At 63.1% G+C, this 15,416-nt stretch overlaps 2 protein-coding genes across 10 annotated transcripts; one reads left to right on the plus strand and one right to left on the minus strand.

The window, feature by feature from the left end:
- Positions 1-346: 346 nt before the first annotated feature.
- Positions 347-6,132, plus strand: SMCR8 (SMCR8-C9orf72 complex subunit). The gene is made up of 2 exons (XM_040574841.1): positions 347-2,840; positions 4,967-6,132. Exons 1-2 carry the CDS (start codon positions 469-471, stop codon positions 5,418-5,420), a joined length of 2,826 nt encoding a protein of 941 aa, XP_040430775.1. The 5' UTR covers positions 347-468; the 3' UTR covers positions 5,421-6,132.
- Positions 3,097-15,360, minus strand: SHMT1 (serine hydroxymethyltransferase 1). Of its 9 annotated transcripts, none has more exons than XR_005824629.1 (12): positions 15,223-15,342; positions 14,397-14,517; positions 13,771-13,916; positions 13,293-13,408; positions 13,053-13,213; positions 12,837-12,918; positions 12,419-12,631; positions 11,849-12,235; positions 11,442-11,558; positions 11,177-11,287; positions 9,830-10,614; positions 3,097-3,206 (listed from the first exon to the last, which is right to left on the minus strand). XR_005824629.1 is itself a non-coding variant. In XM_040574849.1 (12 exons), exons 2-12 carry the CDS (start codon positions 14,493-14,495, stop codon positions 10,445-10,447), a joined length of 1,455 nt encoding a protein of 484 aa, XP_040430783.1. In that variant the 5' UTR covers positions 14,496-14,517; positions 15,223-15,360; the 3' UTR covers positions 7,482-10,444. The 9 variants fall into 9 exon arrangements, 8 of the variants coding, with proteins under 8 accessions (XP_040430783.1, XP_040430782.1, XP_040430780.1 ...); XM_040574849.1 differs by lacking the exon at positions 3,097-3,206 and having other exon boundaries at positions 7,482-10,614; positions 11,849-11,971; positions 12,119-12,235; positions 15,223-15,360; XM_040574848.1 differs by lacking the exon at positions 3,097-3,206 and having other exon boundaries at positions 7,482-10,614; positions 11,849-12,081; positions 12,112-12,235.
- Positions 15,361-15,416: the final 56 nt, after the last annotated feature.

The raw sequence follows: 15,416 nt of genomic DNA on the forward strand, positions 1-15,416 counted from the left end.
GCGCGGCGGGGAGGACTACAAGTCTCACGGCGCTGCGAGGCGAGAACTACGACTCCCATAGCGCTGCGCGGCGGGGAGGACTACAATCATAATGGCGTCTCGAGGCCAGAACTGCGGCTCCCGTGATGCCGCGCGGCGGGGAGGACTACAATCATAATGGCGTCTCGAGGCCAGAACTGCGGCTCCCGTGATGCCGCGCGGCGGGGAGGAGTACAGTTCGAGCGGCGCCGCGAGGCCAGAACTACAACTCCCGCGTCACCCCGCGCCGCCCCCCCCCCCCACTTCCCCGCCCCGGGCCGGTGTTAAGGCCCGGCGAGGCCTCCGGGCGGCGGGGCGGGCGTCATGTGAGCCCAAGATGGCGGCGGGGCCGCGGCGGCCGTGAGGGGAGCGGGGCCGGGGCTGCCCCGGTGCGGCCTCGGCGGCTCCGCGGCTCCGGAGCCTGGGCCCGGTCGCAGGCCCCGCGGCGCTATGATCGGAGCCCCCGACGTGGTGGCGTTGGCGAGGCAGGAGGAGGAGGAGGCGGCGGCGGCGGCGGGAGCCGAGGCGTGGAGGGAGCCGCCGCTGCCCGAGGAGTACTCGGTGCCCCTGGCGCCCTTCGGCGGGCCCGGCGCCAGCCCCTGGGCCAGGGCGGGCGGCTCCAAGTTCCTGCGGGACTTCATCCTGGTGGCCGAGTTCTCGGAGCAGGTGGGGCCGCAGCCCCTGCTCACCGTCCCCGATGACGCCAAGGTGCCGGGCAGCTTCGACCTCAACTACTTCTCGCTGCGCATCATGTCGGTGGACTACCAGGCGTCCTTCGTGGGCCACCCGCCCGGCTGCGCCTACCCCAAGCTGAACTTCGTGGAGGACTCCAAGGTGGTGCTGGGGGACTCGAAGGAGGGCGCCTTCGCCTACGTGCACCACCTGACGCTCTACGACCTGGAGGCCCGCGGCTTCGTCAGGCCCTTCTGCATGGCCTACATCTCGGCCGACGAGCACAAGATCATGCAGCAGTTCCAGGAGCTCTCGGCCGAGTTCTCCAAAGCCTCCGAGTGCCTGAAGACGGGGAACAGGAAGGCTTTCGCTAGCGAGCTGGAGAAGAAGCTGAAGGACCTCGATTACACCAGGAGCGTGCTGCACAGCGAGACCGAGATACAGAAGAAAGCCAATGACAAAGGGTACTACACCACCCAAGCCATCGAAAAGGCCAACGAGCTGGCCAGCGTGGAGAAGTCCATCATCGAGCACCAAGACCTGCTGAAGCAGATCCGGTCCTACCCCTACAGGAAGCTGAAGGACTCCGACTTCCACCCCTACGAGCCCGAGTGCGCCCCGGACCAGGCCAGCGTGGGCAGCGACCAGGACCTGGCTGCCTCCGACCTCGCTGAGCCGGGCGAGACGACCCCCTACTCCCACGTGCCCTCCTACACCCCCAAACTCATCAAAGCCAAGTCCGCCAAGTGCTTCGACAAGAAGCTGAAAACGCTGGAGGAGCTCTGCGATATTTATTTTTTCACCCAGACCCTGGATCAGCTGCATCAGATCGAGAGGACGTTCAGGGGCGACGTGTGCTACCTCCTGACAAACCAGATCAGTAGGGCGCTTTTGAAGCAGCAAAGCATAACTAACTTCCTCTTCGAAGACGCCTCTTTTCTCGATGAAAAAGCACCTGAAAAGCACTACCGAGGCTGCCAGGAACTTGGCCAAGACGCCATCGAAAGAAAGTGTTCGGAAGAGTCCCCCACCCCGAAAGTGGTCATCAGCCTGGGGTCCTACAAGTCCAGCGTGGAGTGCGTGCCCATCAAGATGGAGCAGGACATCGACGACCCTCCGGAACCCGCGATGACCGAATCCGTAACTTTCGAACACCAGGAGAACCTGGACTATCTCGATGCCGACATTAAAGGGAGCATCAGCAGCGGTGAGAGCATTGAGGTTCTTGGAACGGAGAAATCTGCGTCGGGGCTGACGAAATCGGAGAGCCAGGCCAGCTTGCCCATCAGCCCCAGCCCCCAGGCGGGCAGGAGCAAGGTGGGCAGCAGGAGGACCGTCAGCGAGGACAGCATCGAGGTCCTCAGCACCTGCCCCTCCGAGGCGCTCATCCCGGAAGACTTCAAAGCGAGCTACCCAAGTGCCATTAACGAGGAACCTTACGCAGACGATGAGGAGGGAGGCCTTCGCTTCACCCCCAGGTTAAACCCGGACGACGCCAACGAGCCGGAGGACGGCTCGAACCCGGAAAACCCGGCGCAGGTTGATTCTGCCTGCTGCATCGGCAAGGAGAGCCCCCGCTTCCTCGAGCCTCTGCCCGGCCTGGGCCCCAAGCTGTGCGACGAGGACGGGGTGGTGAGGATCCCCCCGCAGCCCTACCGGCAAGCCGAGCAGGGGCCGTGCGGCGGCTTCGCCGGCTCCCCGCACCCCGACGGCGTGCCGGGAGGGCTCCTTCCCCACGAGCTCGACTCGCGCTACCCGGCGGGCGGCGGGGAGCTCAGCAGGACCAGCCTGGACGAGTGCTCGGACTCCACGAGCTACATCAGCAGCGCCGCCTCCACCTGCTCCGACCGCACGCCGTCGCCCGCTCACCCCCCGTGCCCGGCGAGCGAGAGGCACAAAAAAAAAGCCGGGCAGAACGCCCTGCGCTTCATCAGGCAGTACCCCTTCGCCCACCCCGCCATCTACTCCCTGCTCAGCGGGAGGACCCTGATCGTGCTGGGGGAGGACGAGGCGATAGTGAAGAAGCTCGTGACCGCCCTCTCCATCTTTGTGCCCAACTGCGGCGTTTACGCCAAGCCCGTGAAGCACTGGGTCACGGCCCCGCTGCACGTGGTGGATTTCCAGAAGTGGAAGCTGGTCGGGCTCCAGAGGTAGATATCGGGGGGTCTGCTGGCTGCTTGGCGTTGAGGCGTACGATAAAATTTTGGCCCCCTAAGCGAGAGTTTCGGGGAGGGTTTGGCGTGCAGGGGCGTTCTCTTTGCGTGATCGCCGCCACGGATTTCTGCTGCTGGGCCGCGTTTGTGGGAGGGTGCTGGGTCTGCTCCCTTACAGCCAGCCTCGCCGGAGAGTTCATCTTCCAAAGCATCTGCTGGGCGCTCGCCTGGCTCAGGCTAGTTGGTTGGCCACGGGGTTTCGTGATGTTTTAGGTCTTGCTTTAGCAAAGCAGGGGAAGGAACGCGAGTCCTGTCGATTTCCTGGCTGGCCTGAAAATAAAGCGCTCCTGGAGGGCTTGTGTGCTCTGCTGCCTCCCCAGCTCCTTCCAAAACTCTGTTCAACGTTTCTGGCTGTAGAAAACCTTTCTAGCTATGTTCTTCTGAGGTGGGTGCTTCGGTACGGGGAGCTTTCCTGCGTGCGAACCCAAATGAGGCGGTAGCACGCAGCGACGAGGTCGGTAGGTTCGAAATTGGTTAGGAACTGGAGGAATAGCTTGTGCCAGAGCAGATGTCCTGTGGCACCTGTATTTCTGGTGAAGGACAGAGGTGCAAAGCTCGCTGTGCTGCCGGCCCCTCTTGGAGGGCTGCAGGTGTGGAAATAGGTTGATAATGTGCTTTAGTGCAGGGAAAAAAAAATGCCTGGGGAGCTCAGCGGGCCGTGGAGTTGGAACTGCGGCTCAGATGCAAGGGAAACTCCTGCTCAGAGCGTCACTGAAGCAAACATCCCTCCTCCACCAGCCGGTCCTAGCAGGTGGCTGCAGAGCTGACGCTCACAAGCAGCGATTGCTCAGCTCCCAAGATTCTGGCCCTTCCTTTGTTGCTGTTATGAAAAGGATTTCTTGCTGTGTGCGCGGCCAGGATGCGTGCCGGCGCTCGGGGCGCAGGTACGGCAGGGAACGAACGCCCTTTGCTGCCGCCGTGGTGGCAAAGGTGACTCGGAGTGGCGAGGAGAATGCCCGTGGCTCAGAGCCCGGCTGGAACGGCCCCTGACGGAGTGTTTCCGAGTCCAAATCCAGAAATCTGCTTCCTGGGCTGCTTAGCCTGGTGTCTGGTGGTTGTGGCTGCCTGAACCGCCCCAGCTGGGAGCTCGCCTTGGTTTTTGTGCTGGGGAGGCTGACGGCAGCCGGCAGCTGCTTCCCAGCTCTGCTGGTGAGGTCTTCGGAAGCCCGGAGTGTTCGGTGGCTGATGAACGCTTGCGGTTCGGTGCTGTTTTTATAAACAAAAGCGTTTTGAGGAGCTGCCTGTAACGCGTGTCAGTCATTTAATTAACATTCCACAGAGAGGAGGGTGAGCGGTGAGTTTAAGGCAGGTGCTCTCAGCAAACCATTCGAGGGAAGGAACTCGGGGGGCCAAATAAATGATTCCCGCGTGGCTGTGGGGGTGCTGCACCTCTCCGAGCTGCCCGGGCACCTCTCGCACCAGCACGGGGTGCTCCTGGGCTGCTTCTCCCAGGGAGATCCGAGCCAGACGGAGCTGAGGAGCAGAAGAGGTTGCGTGGGCTCGTAGCTTGCATTTAAATAACGATAATTTAGGCTTGGTGAGTAATCGTACGTGGTGAGCGTGCCGGGGGTTTGCACCTGGGTGAGAAATGCCCAGGGAATTTTGACGGAGGGCTCCCTGTGCAAAGGGAGGGCAGAGGGGTTGTTCCTCGCCCCGGGGCAGCTCCCTCCCCAAGCAGCCACGTGGGGGGAAAGCAGAACTTGCGGCAGGGAGGTTCCTGGTTCTTGCTGTCGCATCCAGGAGCTGCCAGCAGCTGCCAGATCCGCTTCTGGTCGCCAGAGATGTCGCTTCGCTTCCTCCCCGTCCTCGTTTTCGCCTCTGCGAGGGAGGAACTGTCCCAAAGGGCAACACGTGCTTGGAGCGGGGAGGTCGGGGTTTCCTCGGGGTCCGGCGGACTGGGGAGGCCGTTCGGCCGTCCTCGTCCACGCCAGGCTTTGTGAACTCGCGAGACACCTCGTGGGTAGTTAAGGCAGAGGGAAAACGCGCGTGGTGCGGGCACGGGCGGTCTGCTGCGCGTCCCTCGGGTCTCCTCCAGCCGTGACCTCTCTCTCTTGCCGTTCCAGGACGGCCTCGCCCGCGGGGGTGAACGTGCTGCACGCCCTCAGCCGCTACAGCCGCTACGTGAGCATCCTGGACGCCGACAGCAAGACCCTGCGCTGCCCGCTCTACAAAGGCGCCGTGGTGGCCCGGCTGGCGGACCACCGCACCCAGATCAAGCGAGGCAGCACCTACTACATGCACGTCCAAAGCGTCCTCACCCAGCTGTGCTCCAAAGCCTTCCTCTTCGCCTTCTGCCACCACCTGCACCTTCCCGTCGCCGACAGGGAGCCGGAGGAAGCCGTCGCGAGCCGCAGGGTGAGCTTTCTGAAGCATCACCTGGGCCTCGCCAATGAAGATCTGAAAATTGTACAGTATTTAGCCGAGCTGCTGAAGCTGCAGTACATTCAGGAACCCGGCCAGGGGGCGAATCCCCTGCTCAGATTTGACTATGTTCCCAGCTTCTTGTACAAAATCTAGCGTCCCGTGGGCCGTCCGCCTGCACGCTCGGGTCCTGGTACCCATCGCGCGTGCTTGACGTTGATGCCGTCTGCAGTCGCTGTCATCCATCAGGAAGGGGCAAAGAAGCCAGCGTGTCTGCGAGCATCTCTGCTCCCGAGAAATCAGTGTCCGGGGGGCTGAATTTGTGAGGTTTCCTGTCGCCGAGAGCGTGGGTGTGCCGTCACGCGGAACGCTGGGCGCTCCATTTCGAAGGGTTAGGAGGGGCACCGGTAACTTCCGAGGCGTATCGTGGTAGCACCCTGGGGCGTTACGGCACGGAGAGGGAGATGGGCTGGCCTGGGAGCGGCGCGTAGCGAGGTGCAGCCCCCGGATAGGCAGCGCTCTCCACGCTTCTGCCGGAGCCCTAAGTGCTCCCGCTCCCTTCCGCGGGGCCGGGCTGGAGATCAGAGGGGAAACACAAAGGCCGGCGAAGGTTTTAACCCAGCGGTGAAGGTTTTAACCCAGCAGAGCCCGACGTGAGCGTGGGGTGGCGCCGCTGTGCCCGCAGCAGCTCCCTGGCAGGACGGCAGCGGGCGCTTACCTGCGCGAAGCGGTAGCTGGCGGTGTCCCTCTGCATCTCCTGAGTTTCCTGGCGCTTCCCAAAATCCCTGGGCCTGAGGGGCAGCGGTGAAGGCAGGCCCGCTTCTCTCCGGAAAGCGTTTGGCAGCTTCTCAGCTTTGTTAAAACCTGGAAAGGGAAGGGGCTCCTTGAGCAGGCCGGCGCTAGCACCGCCGTGAATGTAGCACCGTGCCTTGTTCGTTTGTCACCTCCCGCGTGCTGGGCGGCCGCCGAGAACGGTGGGAGGGAGACCAGGAATCCTCAGAGCTTTTCAGGCCGAAGGTGGGCCTCCTCAGGAGAGGTGGGAGCTGAACGGAGGCGGGAGCCTTATTTTTGGGGGCTTTTTGTGATGGGGAAGCGAGCGGTGCAGTTCAGCTGAAGATACGCTGCGTGACGGTGAGCCCAGCTGGTGAGAGGTCTGGGAGGAAGGGACTGGGTTCCACGTTGTGTCCATACAGGTTGTTTTTTTTTTTCCTCTTTCTGTTGGGCAGTTGACCTTGGTGGTAAAGCGGGGTCAGCGTCCCAGCATGCTGCTTCTGGCTGTGCCGATTTATTTTATCGCCAAGCCTTTGCCATGGCTCACCTACCTCTCGTTCCTGGGTAGTTCTGGACGGGGCAGAGCCGCAGCTCTTCCCTTCCAAAGCTCCCGCGTTGCTCTCAGTGCCAGGAAGGCTGTGCCACCGTCACAGCGATGCTGCCGGGAGGTTGTTCCTGACGGTGCTGGGAGCTTCGTGCCCGGTGCTTCCCTTGGGAGCCCCCCGGGAGTTGTCGCTGGCTGCCTGTCCGGGGCTGCAGCCCCTGCTCCGTCCCAGTCCTGCGGTACCAGCGGCACTTCGAAGCAAGAGAAGAAGCTCTTGCTGGGAAAGCAGCCTCGCTTTTATTTCTTTTTAGCACTCTTCTGATTACGTGTTGAGAACAGCTGTGGTCTTACAAGATGAGCTGAAGATTTTGGTTTTTGTTTTGTTTTGTTTTGCCTGTTTTTAAAACCTCTGTTTACCACGATCACGCGAGGCAGTGCCGCACCAGAACGCGAGCCTTCCATGCCTGGCGAAGTTTGTGTGGCCTGGGGCTTGTCAGCAAGAGCTCGACCCCGCTGGAACTTGCTGGGATAACTGCTCTGAAACCCGTGCCCTGAAGGCAGGGAGTTGCCCCGGGGTGGGCTCTCCTCCTGCTGCCGGCATCCACGCTTCGGTCCCACGGCCGCCTCTTCCCTGCCTGGAAAGGGCTCTCGGGGAGCTGAGGAGGCACAAACCGACGGGGCAGAGGGTTTAGTTTAAACACTAGCATTACTTGTAGGGACTTACAGCGAGGCAGTCGGGGTGCTTGAGCTCGTGGTGCTCTCCAGGGAGGTTTCCGAGGTCAGGAGGGGCTTGTTGGGGCATTTCTGGGGCGCGGCGCGGCTTTGCCTTTGCCGAAGGCGAGTGGTATGCCGGGACGTCAGCTGCTGTGTGCACGGGCCGCGCACCCTGACAGCGCGCTCAGAGCCTTTCCCTTCGTGATTCTGCGCCCTCCCGTACGCTGCTGTCGCGCGTGAGCCGGGTCTGCTGGTGAAAAACTTCCGTGTCCGCAGAGAACGCTTCGTGAAGTGACTCGGGGCGTCCTCGTGTCGATTCGTGCGCATCTGAGCGACTTCCAAACTGGAGGCGAGGCTCCCCGGGGGAAGGAGCGCCTCAGGTGGCACCAGGACGTCCTCAGCTCCCCGCACCCTACCTGACCCGTGGCTCTGTTCATCACGGCGGCTCGTGGTCTGTGCTGGAAGACATCCTGGCGCTGTTTGGGCTTGAGGAGGAAGGGACGGACTCTTCCTGCTGGCTCACGTCTCTCTTCCTGCAGGCCGACAGCTCAGGATCAGGGCAGGATGGACGCCCAGGGACGGCTGGTTTCGCGCTCGGCGGTCTTTACCTGGAGGATTCAGCCGCACTCGTGCAGCGGCAGACAAGGCACCGCTGGCTTCTCCCTCTGCCCACCCGATAGGACTGACGTGCGAGGCTGTGCTGGGCGACGCTTGCACCTCCACCCGCCTGACCTGCTTCATCGCTCTGCCACAAAGCAGCTCTGGATTCGGGAGGACGCCTCGGGGGCTTTACAGGGCCCGTGGCCCGTTCTGAAACGGGAGCTCTGCGTCACCTGCGGCCGTGAGGAGCCTGGGAGCGCGTGCCCTTCCAAAACTGGCTCGGGGCGTGGATCGGGTAACCCCTGAGCTCGCCGTCCCGTGGCGGGGAGTTGTGCTCGCCGATGCTCCCGCGCCTCTCGACGGAGGTGGCAGTGGAGGGGGGCCGGAGTGCCGCTGGTGGTTCCGGAGCCCAGCTCCTGCCTTCTCGCTCATTTTTCCATCTCTCTGATCTGCCTGCACGGTGAAGATCCCTCTGTCGGCACTTTAAGACACTTTCCTCACCTTCCCTGGTACCTCACTGGCTTCCAACGTCCGCAGGCTTCCCGCAAGTGAAGCTCCCAGTGCTCACAGCTCCCGCAGAGCATCCCGGTGTGTTACGCGCCTTGTACCAACACACGCCGCCGTCCTTCCAGCACGAGCAGGGCCGGCTCCTCGCAGCCACAGCGCGATGCCGGCCCCCCTTCTGCCAGCCCCGGCGGTGCTGTGCATGGCCACGATCCTCTGCCTGCCCTGAGCCTCCTGCATGCTGCCTGTGGCTCCCTCCTCGCTGCTGGCTGCTGGGGGGACGGGTTTCTCCGGAGAATTCATCAGCGCCAAGGCCTCCCGTGGCTGGCTGCAGGGCTGTGTTTGTGCTCCTCTCCTCCCCTGCCTCTGGAGCCCCCCTGCTTGCTCCGTGCTCTGAGCCGCTTTCAGCCCCGCCACCAGGATGGTCAGCCATAGGAGTAGGCGACACTAACCCTCCACAGGTTTCCTTTCTCAGAGAGTAGCGCTCGGATTTACCTTCGTCCACTAGCAATCACTTCTTAGCAGCTCCTGAGCTGTCTTGCCTTGGCTAGGGAAGCACTGCCTATACTCGAGCAATATTAACCATTTTGGAAGGGGTGGGAGAGGCGCTGGAGGAGGGAGAGCTGACGGCTCCCTCCTCCCAGGCACGTTTTTCGGTTTTCATTCAGCACTGGAGGCCCCGCTGCTGGTTTGGCGTCTTGGAGAGCTGGGCAGGCCCCACTGCGGGACACGGGGCTCGTAGCAGCGTTTCGGAAAGGCACCTACGTGATCGATCGGCAATTCGGCAGGCTGCACGGGCTGAAGGAGAGTGCCTGCTCCGCGCTGTGCCCCGAAAGCACAACGTCAGGCTGAGCGACAGCCCCTACCCTGGTACTCGAGGGAGCTTAGCACTCGCTGCCGGAGCCGCAGGGGTCACAAACCTGCCCGCTGCTCGCCGAGGTGCGTTTAACTGGAAGGCAGAAACACAGGGTACCCAGCCCCGCTGCTCGCCCCGGCACGGGGCGAGCGTGGATGGGGATGGGGCTGGGCTCAGAGCTGCCTCCGAGGGCCGCCAGGAGGCTGCGATGAATTCTCATCTTATTTTAAAGCACTGTATCCTATTCCTGCATGTTGAGTTACGTGTGCGTGCCTGTGTGTGCCGAATGCTTGCGTCAGTAGTTAGAGCGAGTGTGACCGGGAGAAATCCCAGAAGCATGTCTCGGTGTCGTGCCGTAAGTGTTCCTGCACAAGAGTTTAACAGATGTTAACACCAAATGACTAGTCTGAGAAATGTACTTTTAAAAAAAAAAAAAATTATTTATTTGGGTTCAGATATTTTTGAAATACAAAAAAAAAAAAAGAAAAATTGGTTTTTTTTTTAAAGCTTATAATTCTGGTCGTACGTTGTGGTTAAATCCTTGATTTTACTGTGCTCATTAAAAAATGGTTCCACCGAAGGTCTGAGAAACCCCTGGAGCCTCGGGCTGGTGCTAGCAGTGGAGGTGGCCCGGCAGGCCCAGGAGGGCTGTTCCTGGGGGATTTGCGACGAGGCTTGGCCTTGTCAAGGCACGTGGAGGCTGGCAAGCACGAAGGCAGAGCTGGTGCACGCGTCCAAAGGCAAGTCTGGGATGCTGAAGCCAGGAAGGCTTTTTAAGGTGCTGGCTCCTGGGGGTGGATTCACATTTCTTCCACCCCCCCCAGCCACCCTGGGCGAGGGGGTTTTGGCAAAGATAACCATGCCAGGCAGGGCTGTAACCTCCTCTGCTGCTCCCGCAGCCGGGCAGAGCTGGATGAAACCCAAATCCGTCTGAGGCTGGGGGTTTCCTTCTGCTCAGACCCGCCGGTAACGTCTGCTGCTGGAAGGGGTGGTGTGCCCCTGCGGGGGCTGTGCTCAGAGGGGTTCCTGCCTCCGAAACGGGGTGAGGAAGAAGAGCCAAACGAGGATCTGCTGGGATCTGCTGCGCGGAGCCACTGCCAGCAGCAGGGAGGAGGCTCTGGGGCGCTGGGCTCGGGGACTGGGGGTGTGTGCGCGCCGTGGTCCTGGGTTCGTGGCTCTGGGTGCTTCCCCTTACAGGACAGGCAGCCCTGGGAGCGGGAAGGTCGCTGCGAAGGCTTCCACCTCCACCTTCAGTGCCTTGAGCTCCTTCTGGTATTGCTCCTCCTCCAGTTTCTCCTTGAACTCCTTCAGCGTGGCCTTGGGGCTCATGTCGCTCTGCACCCGCAGCGTCAGCTCGATCCCTGCCGGGGGGGGAAGACGCCTGGCTCAGCCCTCACGGCCGCAGCGCCGCTGCCTGCGCCCGCAGCCGCTGCATCCAGCGGCTCTCCCAGCCCTGCCGTGGGGAATCCCAGCTCTCATAGGGCTGGGGCTGCTCCCCGAGGTGCTCGAAAGAGGAGGAGCAAGGCTGCGAGGCACTCGCTGCCCCGTAACATGTCCTGTCCCGGGAAATGGGAACCGGGGGACCCGTGAGGACAGCTGCACCGAGGCTGCCAGAAGTGCGGTTCTAATCCAGCCCCCTGCCAGCGTAGGGGGGAGGCTGCAGAGGGTTGGGCTGGCCCCAGCTGTGGCCAGATGTCCTCTCCCGCATCCAGATGTGCAGCTGGGACAGGGATTCCTCGCTCGTATGCTCTCCCTCTCCAGTTGCTGGGGGGAAGCTGCCCAGCTTAGCCCGCATCTTGCCTGCTGCCAGTGCAGCGGCTCTCCTGGAGGAGCCGGGCAGTGCCCAGGCTGCAGCTGGAGCTGCGACTCGGCTCCGCACGCCCACGAGCCTGGTCCCTGGTGTCCTGGCTGCCCCAGCCTCACCTCTGTGGATGTACTGAGCCACCATGCGGAAATCATCCTGCTGGAAGCCGCGGGAGGTGAGAGCCGGCGTCCCGAAGCGCAGACCGCTGGGGCGCAGGGCGCTGACGTCGCCTGCAGCAGAACGAGGGAGTGACCGGGCCGGGCACCGTGACTGCCGTGTGCGGGGACTTGGCCTGGCCCCCCGGGGCTGGGAGCGCCGTGGGGAGCTCTGCGTGGCCTGGGGGCCAGCTGGGAGCAGGAGGCATGGGGGAAACGGGGTGCCTACCGGGGCACGTGTTCTTGTTGCAGGCGATGGAGCAGAGCTCCAGCACCCGCTCGGCCCGGCCGCCGTCCGTGCCTCTGCTGCGCAGGTCCAGGAGAATGAGGTGGTTGTCGGAGCCCCCTGCGAAGACGGGAGGTTGGGGTAAAGGCTGCTCCCGATCAAGACTAAAGCAAGAAAAGGCGTGGGAAATTCACCAGGGCCCGCCCCGGAGCCGGAGGGCAGAAGGGTGCCTTCCTGGGGAAGGGGCTGCTTAGCAAAGCTGGTAAGAAATAGTTTCATAGAGTCCTGAGGAACGGCTACAGCAGCGCCCTGCCCGTCGCGTCTGTGCACGTACACCCTGGAGGCCTGGCTTGGACCTGGGACCGTGCGCAGGAGCCGGCCCCGTGCCGGTGACCCCGAGCGCTCCTTACCCGTGACAATGTCGTAGCCCAGCTCCATCAGCGCTGCCGAGAGCGCCCTGCAGTTGGCCACCACCTGCTGCTGGTACGCCTTGAACTCGGGCGTCATGGCCTGCCGCAGCGCCACGGCGATCCCTGCGGGGAGGCAAAGCCCGGGGAGGGGGGGGGGGAGGGCTGAGTTCTGGGGGGCTTCCAAAAGTTGTTGGAGGGTCTTCGGGAGAGCTGGTGGGGATGTGCGGCACTGCCAGTGCAAGTCCGGGCAGCCAGCCCGGCGCTGTGTACCTGCGATGGCGTGGTTGTGCGGGCCCCCCTGCAGCCCGGGGAAGACCGCCTGGTTGATGAGGCTCTCCAGGTTGTAGAGCGTTTCCTTGCCCGTCTTGGGGTCCACGCTGCGGGTGCCTGCGGGAGGGGAAGGCGGCGGGGCTCACCAGGCAGCTCAGCCCCCTTCTTTCGCCCCGTGGCGACTCAGAGAAGGAGCCGAGGTCGTTCCTCTTCAGCTCCGGGCCTCTGAAGCTCCCCAGCTGCTCGCAGGAGGCCCCAGACCTTCCTGCCCTTCCCGCTGGAGCAGGGCAGCTCAGGCACCTTTGCGGTAGAAGATCATGCCGGCCCTGCAGCCCCGCAGGGTCTTGTGCGTGGTGGTGGAGACGACATCGCAGTGGTCGAAGGGCGAGGGCACGACGCCGGCGGCCACCAGCCCGCTGATGTGGGCCATGTCGGCCATGAGGTAGGCGCCGTTGGCGTCGGCGATCTTCCGCATGCGGGCGTAGTCCAGGTTGCGCGAGTAGCAGCTGACGCCTGCGGGGAGATGGCACGTGCTGGGGACACGAGAGGGTGCTGGGGGGCCCTGGGACAGCCCGGGATGCAGCTCAGGATAACCCAGGTGAGGACACGAGCTCCTGCCGGCATGGATGTGTCAGAGGCCTCTTGGTGCTGCAGTCATCTGCAGGAGCCCGCTGGCATCAGGGAGCGACCCCAGTATGTTTTAAGGGCTGATCCCTACCTGCTATGATCAGCTTGGGGTGGAACAGGCGGGCGTTCTCCTCCAGGCGGTCATAATCGATGTAACCCGTCTTGGGGTTGACCTGGGAGGAGAAGAGGAGGACTCAGCCACCTTGGTGTGGCTGGAGATCAGCTGCTGTTGCTGTTAAGCAACGCTGCCTCTTGAAATTACGACGGCTGTGCCCTGGCTCCAGCCGGAGCAGCTCTCCGTCCATACCTTGTAGGGCATGGACTCGAAGAAGACAGAGGTGGCAGAGATCTTCTTCTTCTCCGTCATGAACCCGTGCGTCAGGTGCCCCCCGTCGGGCAGGTCCAGCCCCATGATCCTGCCGTGAGGCTCCACCAAGGCCGTGTACACGGCGAAGTTGGCGGGGGACCCTGCGGTGGGAGCACACCGGGGCGGTTACGGGCGTCGGGATGGCGCAGCCCAGCCTGGCTCTCCCGAGGGCACCGTTACCTGAGTAGGGCTGGACGTTGACGCCCCACTTCTGGGGGTCGAGGCGGTACGCCTGCAGGGCTCGCTTCTGACACAGCCTTTCCAGCTCGTCTACGAACTCGGTCCCCCCGTAGTACCTGCCGGAAAATAGGGCACGGGTTACAGCGGGGTTGGTGTTTGCTGAGAGCAAACCTCAGGGGATTAAAACCGAACCATTTATTTAGAAACGTGTGCCCAGTGCTGTGCCAGCGGGGGAGAACAGGAGGGTGCTGTGTTTACAGCAGCTGCCACAGCTTTGACCCTGCTGAGATCGTCCAGTATGTGGCCAAGGACAGGAGCTGAGAGGGTCAAATCCTGCCCTGGGGGAGCTTGGCTGCCAGCACCAGGACGTGGCTTCCTTCCCAGAGATAAGGTCTCGAGGGGGACGTGGCGGTGTGGGTGGTTCCTCTCCCTTCCCTGCGAGGCTTTGGAGTGGGTCAGGCTCTCCCCAGCCCCCTACCTCTGTCCTGGGTAGCCCTCGGAGTATTTGTTGTTCAGGCAGGATCCCAGGGCCTCCAGGACCGCTCGGCTCGCAAAGTTCTCCGACGCGATCAGCTCCAGCCCCAGCCTCTGCCGCTGCTTCTCCTTCTTGATGATGCTGTGCACCTTTGGGAGGGGAGAGAAACAGCTTTGTTTGTGCTGACTGCGTGCAGGTGGGGTGCTCGGGATGTACCCTCAGAAGAGACAGGGCAGCGGAGAGCAGCCTGGAAAGGTACTGCAGGAGGGAGAGGAGATCCCTTCTGGGTGCAGCTGATCCCAGCAGTTCACACGTGTCCTGCCACATCTTGGGGCTTCAAGCTGCCATACAGCCATCAGATAATTCAGCTGGCACTTGGGTTAGTGTCAAGGGCAACTGCTGGGTGGCTACAGCAAAAGCTGGGCCTGGCACAGATGTCTGAGCCTCAGGCAGGGGCGTGTGAGCAGCAGACCTGAAGTTACAGCCCCGTGGCTGCAGGTGGCTGGAGGATGCCCTCTCTCCTCTCGCACAGAGGATGGACGAGTCCCGCCAGCTCAGCCTTGGGCCCTGTCCCTGTCCCGAGGAGGTCGCTGTCCCCAGCGGCTGCTGTGCCATGAAGGGGCTCTCACCTCCGGGTCGTTGCTGTCGAGCGGCTCCATCACCATCTTGTTGTGGGAGGCCCAGAGCTCCGCACTAGGGAGGCCCGAGTTCGCTGCCGAGTTCGCCATCTGCTGCCGTGTCCAAGGTCACCTGCAAGCGGAGAGGGGAGCTGGTGGCACGTGCGTGGGCTGGCAGCGGGGCTGGGGGCTTCTGCACCGTGTCCCTGCGTGGTCTGCTCCCGTCCTGCATCTTCCCCAGAAATGCTGGGGGAGCGACCACAGCTTGGGCCTGCTGGGGGCGGAAGGCACTGAGGGCTCTCGATATTTCCCTGCCGATTTCAGATCGGTTTGTTAGTTGTGGATTTGGCCGTTTTGGGCACCTTCCCACCGCCGACCCCCCCGGGCACTGCCCAGCCAGCTTCATGGGGCTTCCCCTACCCTGTCCAAGGTTTTAGCGGAGCAAAACAGATTGGCAGCTTTAGCGACACCTTTCCCTCTCTCTTAGTCTCACCTTTTAAACGCAGGGTGACCACTGCGAGTGTCACCACGCAGCCCCCAAGCCCTGGAGCAGCCGCGACAGCCCCGCTCCCCCCCCGGCTGCACGCAGCTCGCCTCGTTATCCGTGCCCCCGGCCGGCTAGCACGGAGCCGTGAGCGGGTTATTAAGCGCCCCGCTTGGCTCGCCTGTGCCCAGCCTGCGCCAAGCCGCTGGAGCCGGGTGGCGGCGAGGAAGGGGCAGGGGCTGGCTTCGGGCAGGCTCCCGGGGCCGCGCAAGGCTGCGGGGGGGCCAGCAGCTGCCCCTTCCCATCCCGCCACCCCCGGCCCTGACCCCGGTGCCGGCCCCGCACGGCCCCTACCGGCCCGATCCTGGTCCCGATCCCTGATCCGGATCCTGCTCCCGATCCCAGCCCCGATCGCGGTGCGGGTCCCGCTCCGGTTCCGCGCGGGAAGCCGCGCGCCTACCCTAGGCAGCTCGGGCACGCCCCCTCCGCGCCTCCACCAATCAGCGCCTCGCTCCGCCTTTCCTCAATGAAGTAGTGCAACGGCCCCG

This window comes from Cygnus olor, chromosome 15 (genome assembly GCF_009769625.2).
Source record: "Cygnus olor isolate bCygOlo1 chromosome 15, bCygOlo1.pri.v2, whole genome shotgun sequence".
Taxonomy (NCBI): Eukaryota; Metazoa; Chordata; class Aves; order Anseriformes; family Anatidae; genus Cygnus; species Cygnus olor.

Bases quoted from the DNA above. Each gene is read 5' to 3' on its own strand.
- SHMT1 (XM_040574842.1), bottom strand. From the start codon at position 14,495: ATGGCGAACTCGGCAGCGAACTCGGGCCTCCCTAGTGCGGAGCTCTGG. The intron at 12,236-12,418 runs GTGCCTGAGCTG...CCCCTCCCGCAG, and splicing joins CATGATCTTCTACCGCAAAG to GCACCCGCAGCGTGGACCCC. The intron at 10,615-11,176 runs GTGAGGCTGGGG...CCCCCCCGGCAG, and splicing joins GGCTCAGTACATCCACAGAG to GGATCGAGCTGACGCTGCGG.
- SMCR8 (XM_040574841.1), top strand. From the start codon at position 469: ATGATCGGAGCCCCCGACGTGGTGGCGTTGGCGAGGCAGGAGGAGGAG. The intron at 2,841-4,966 runs GTAGATATCGGG...TTGCCGTTCCAG, and splicing joins AAGCTGGTCGGGCTCCAGAG to GACGGCCTCGCCCGCGGGGG.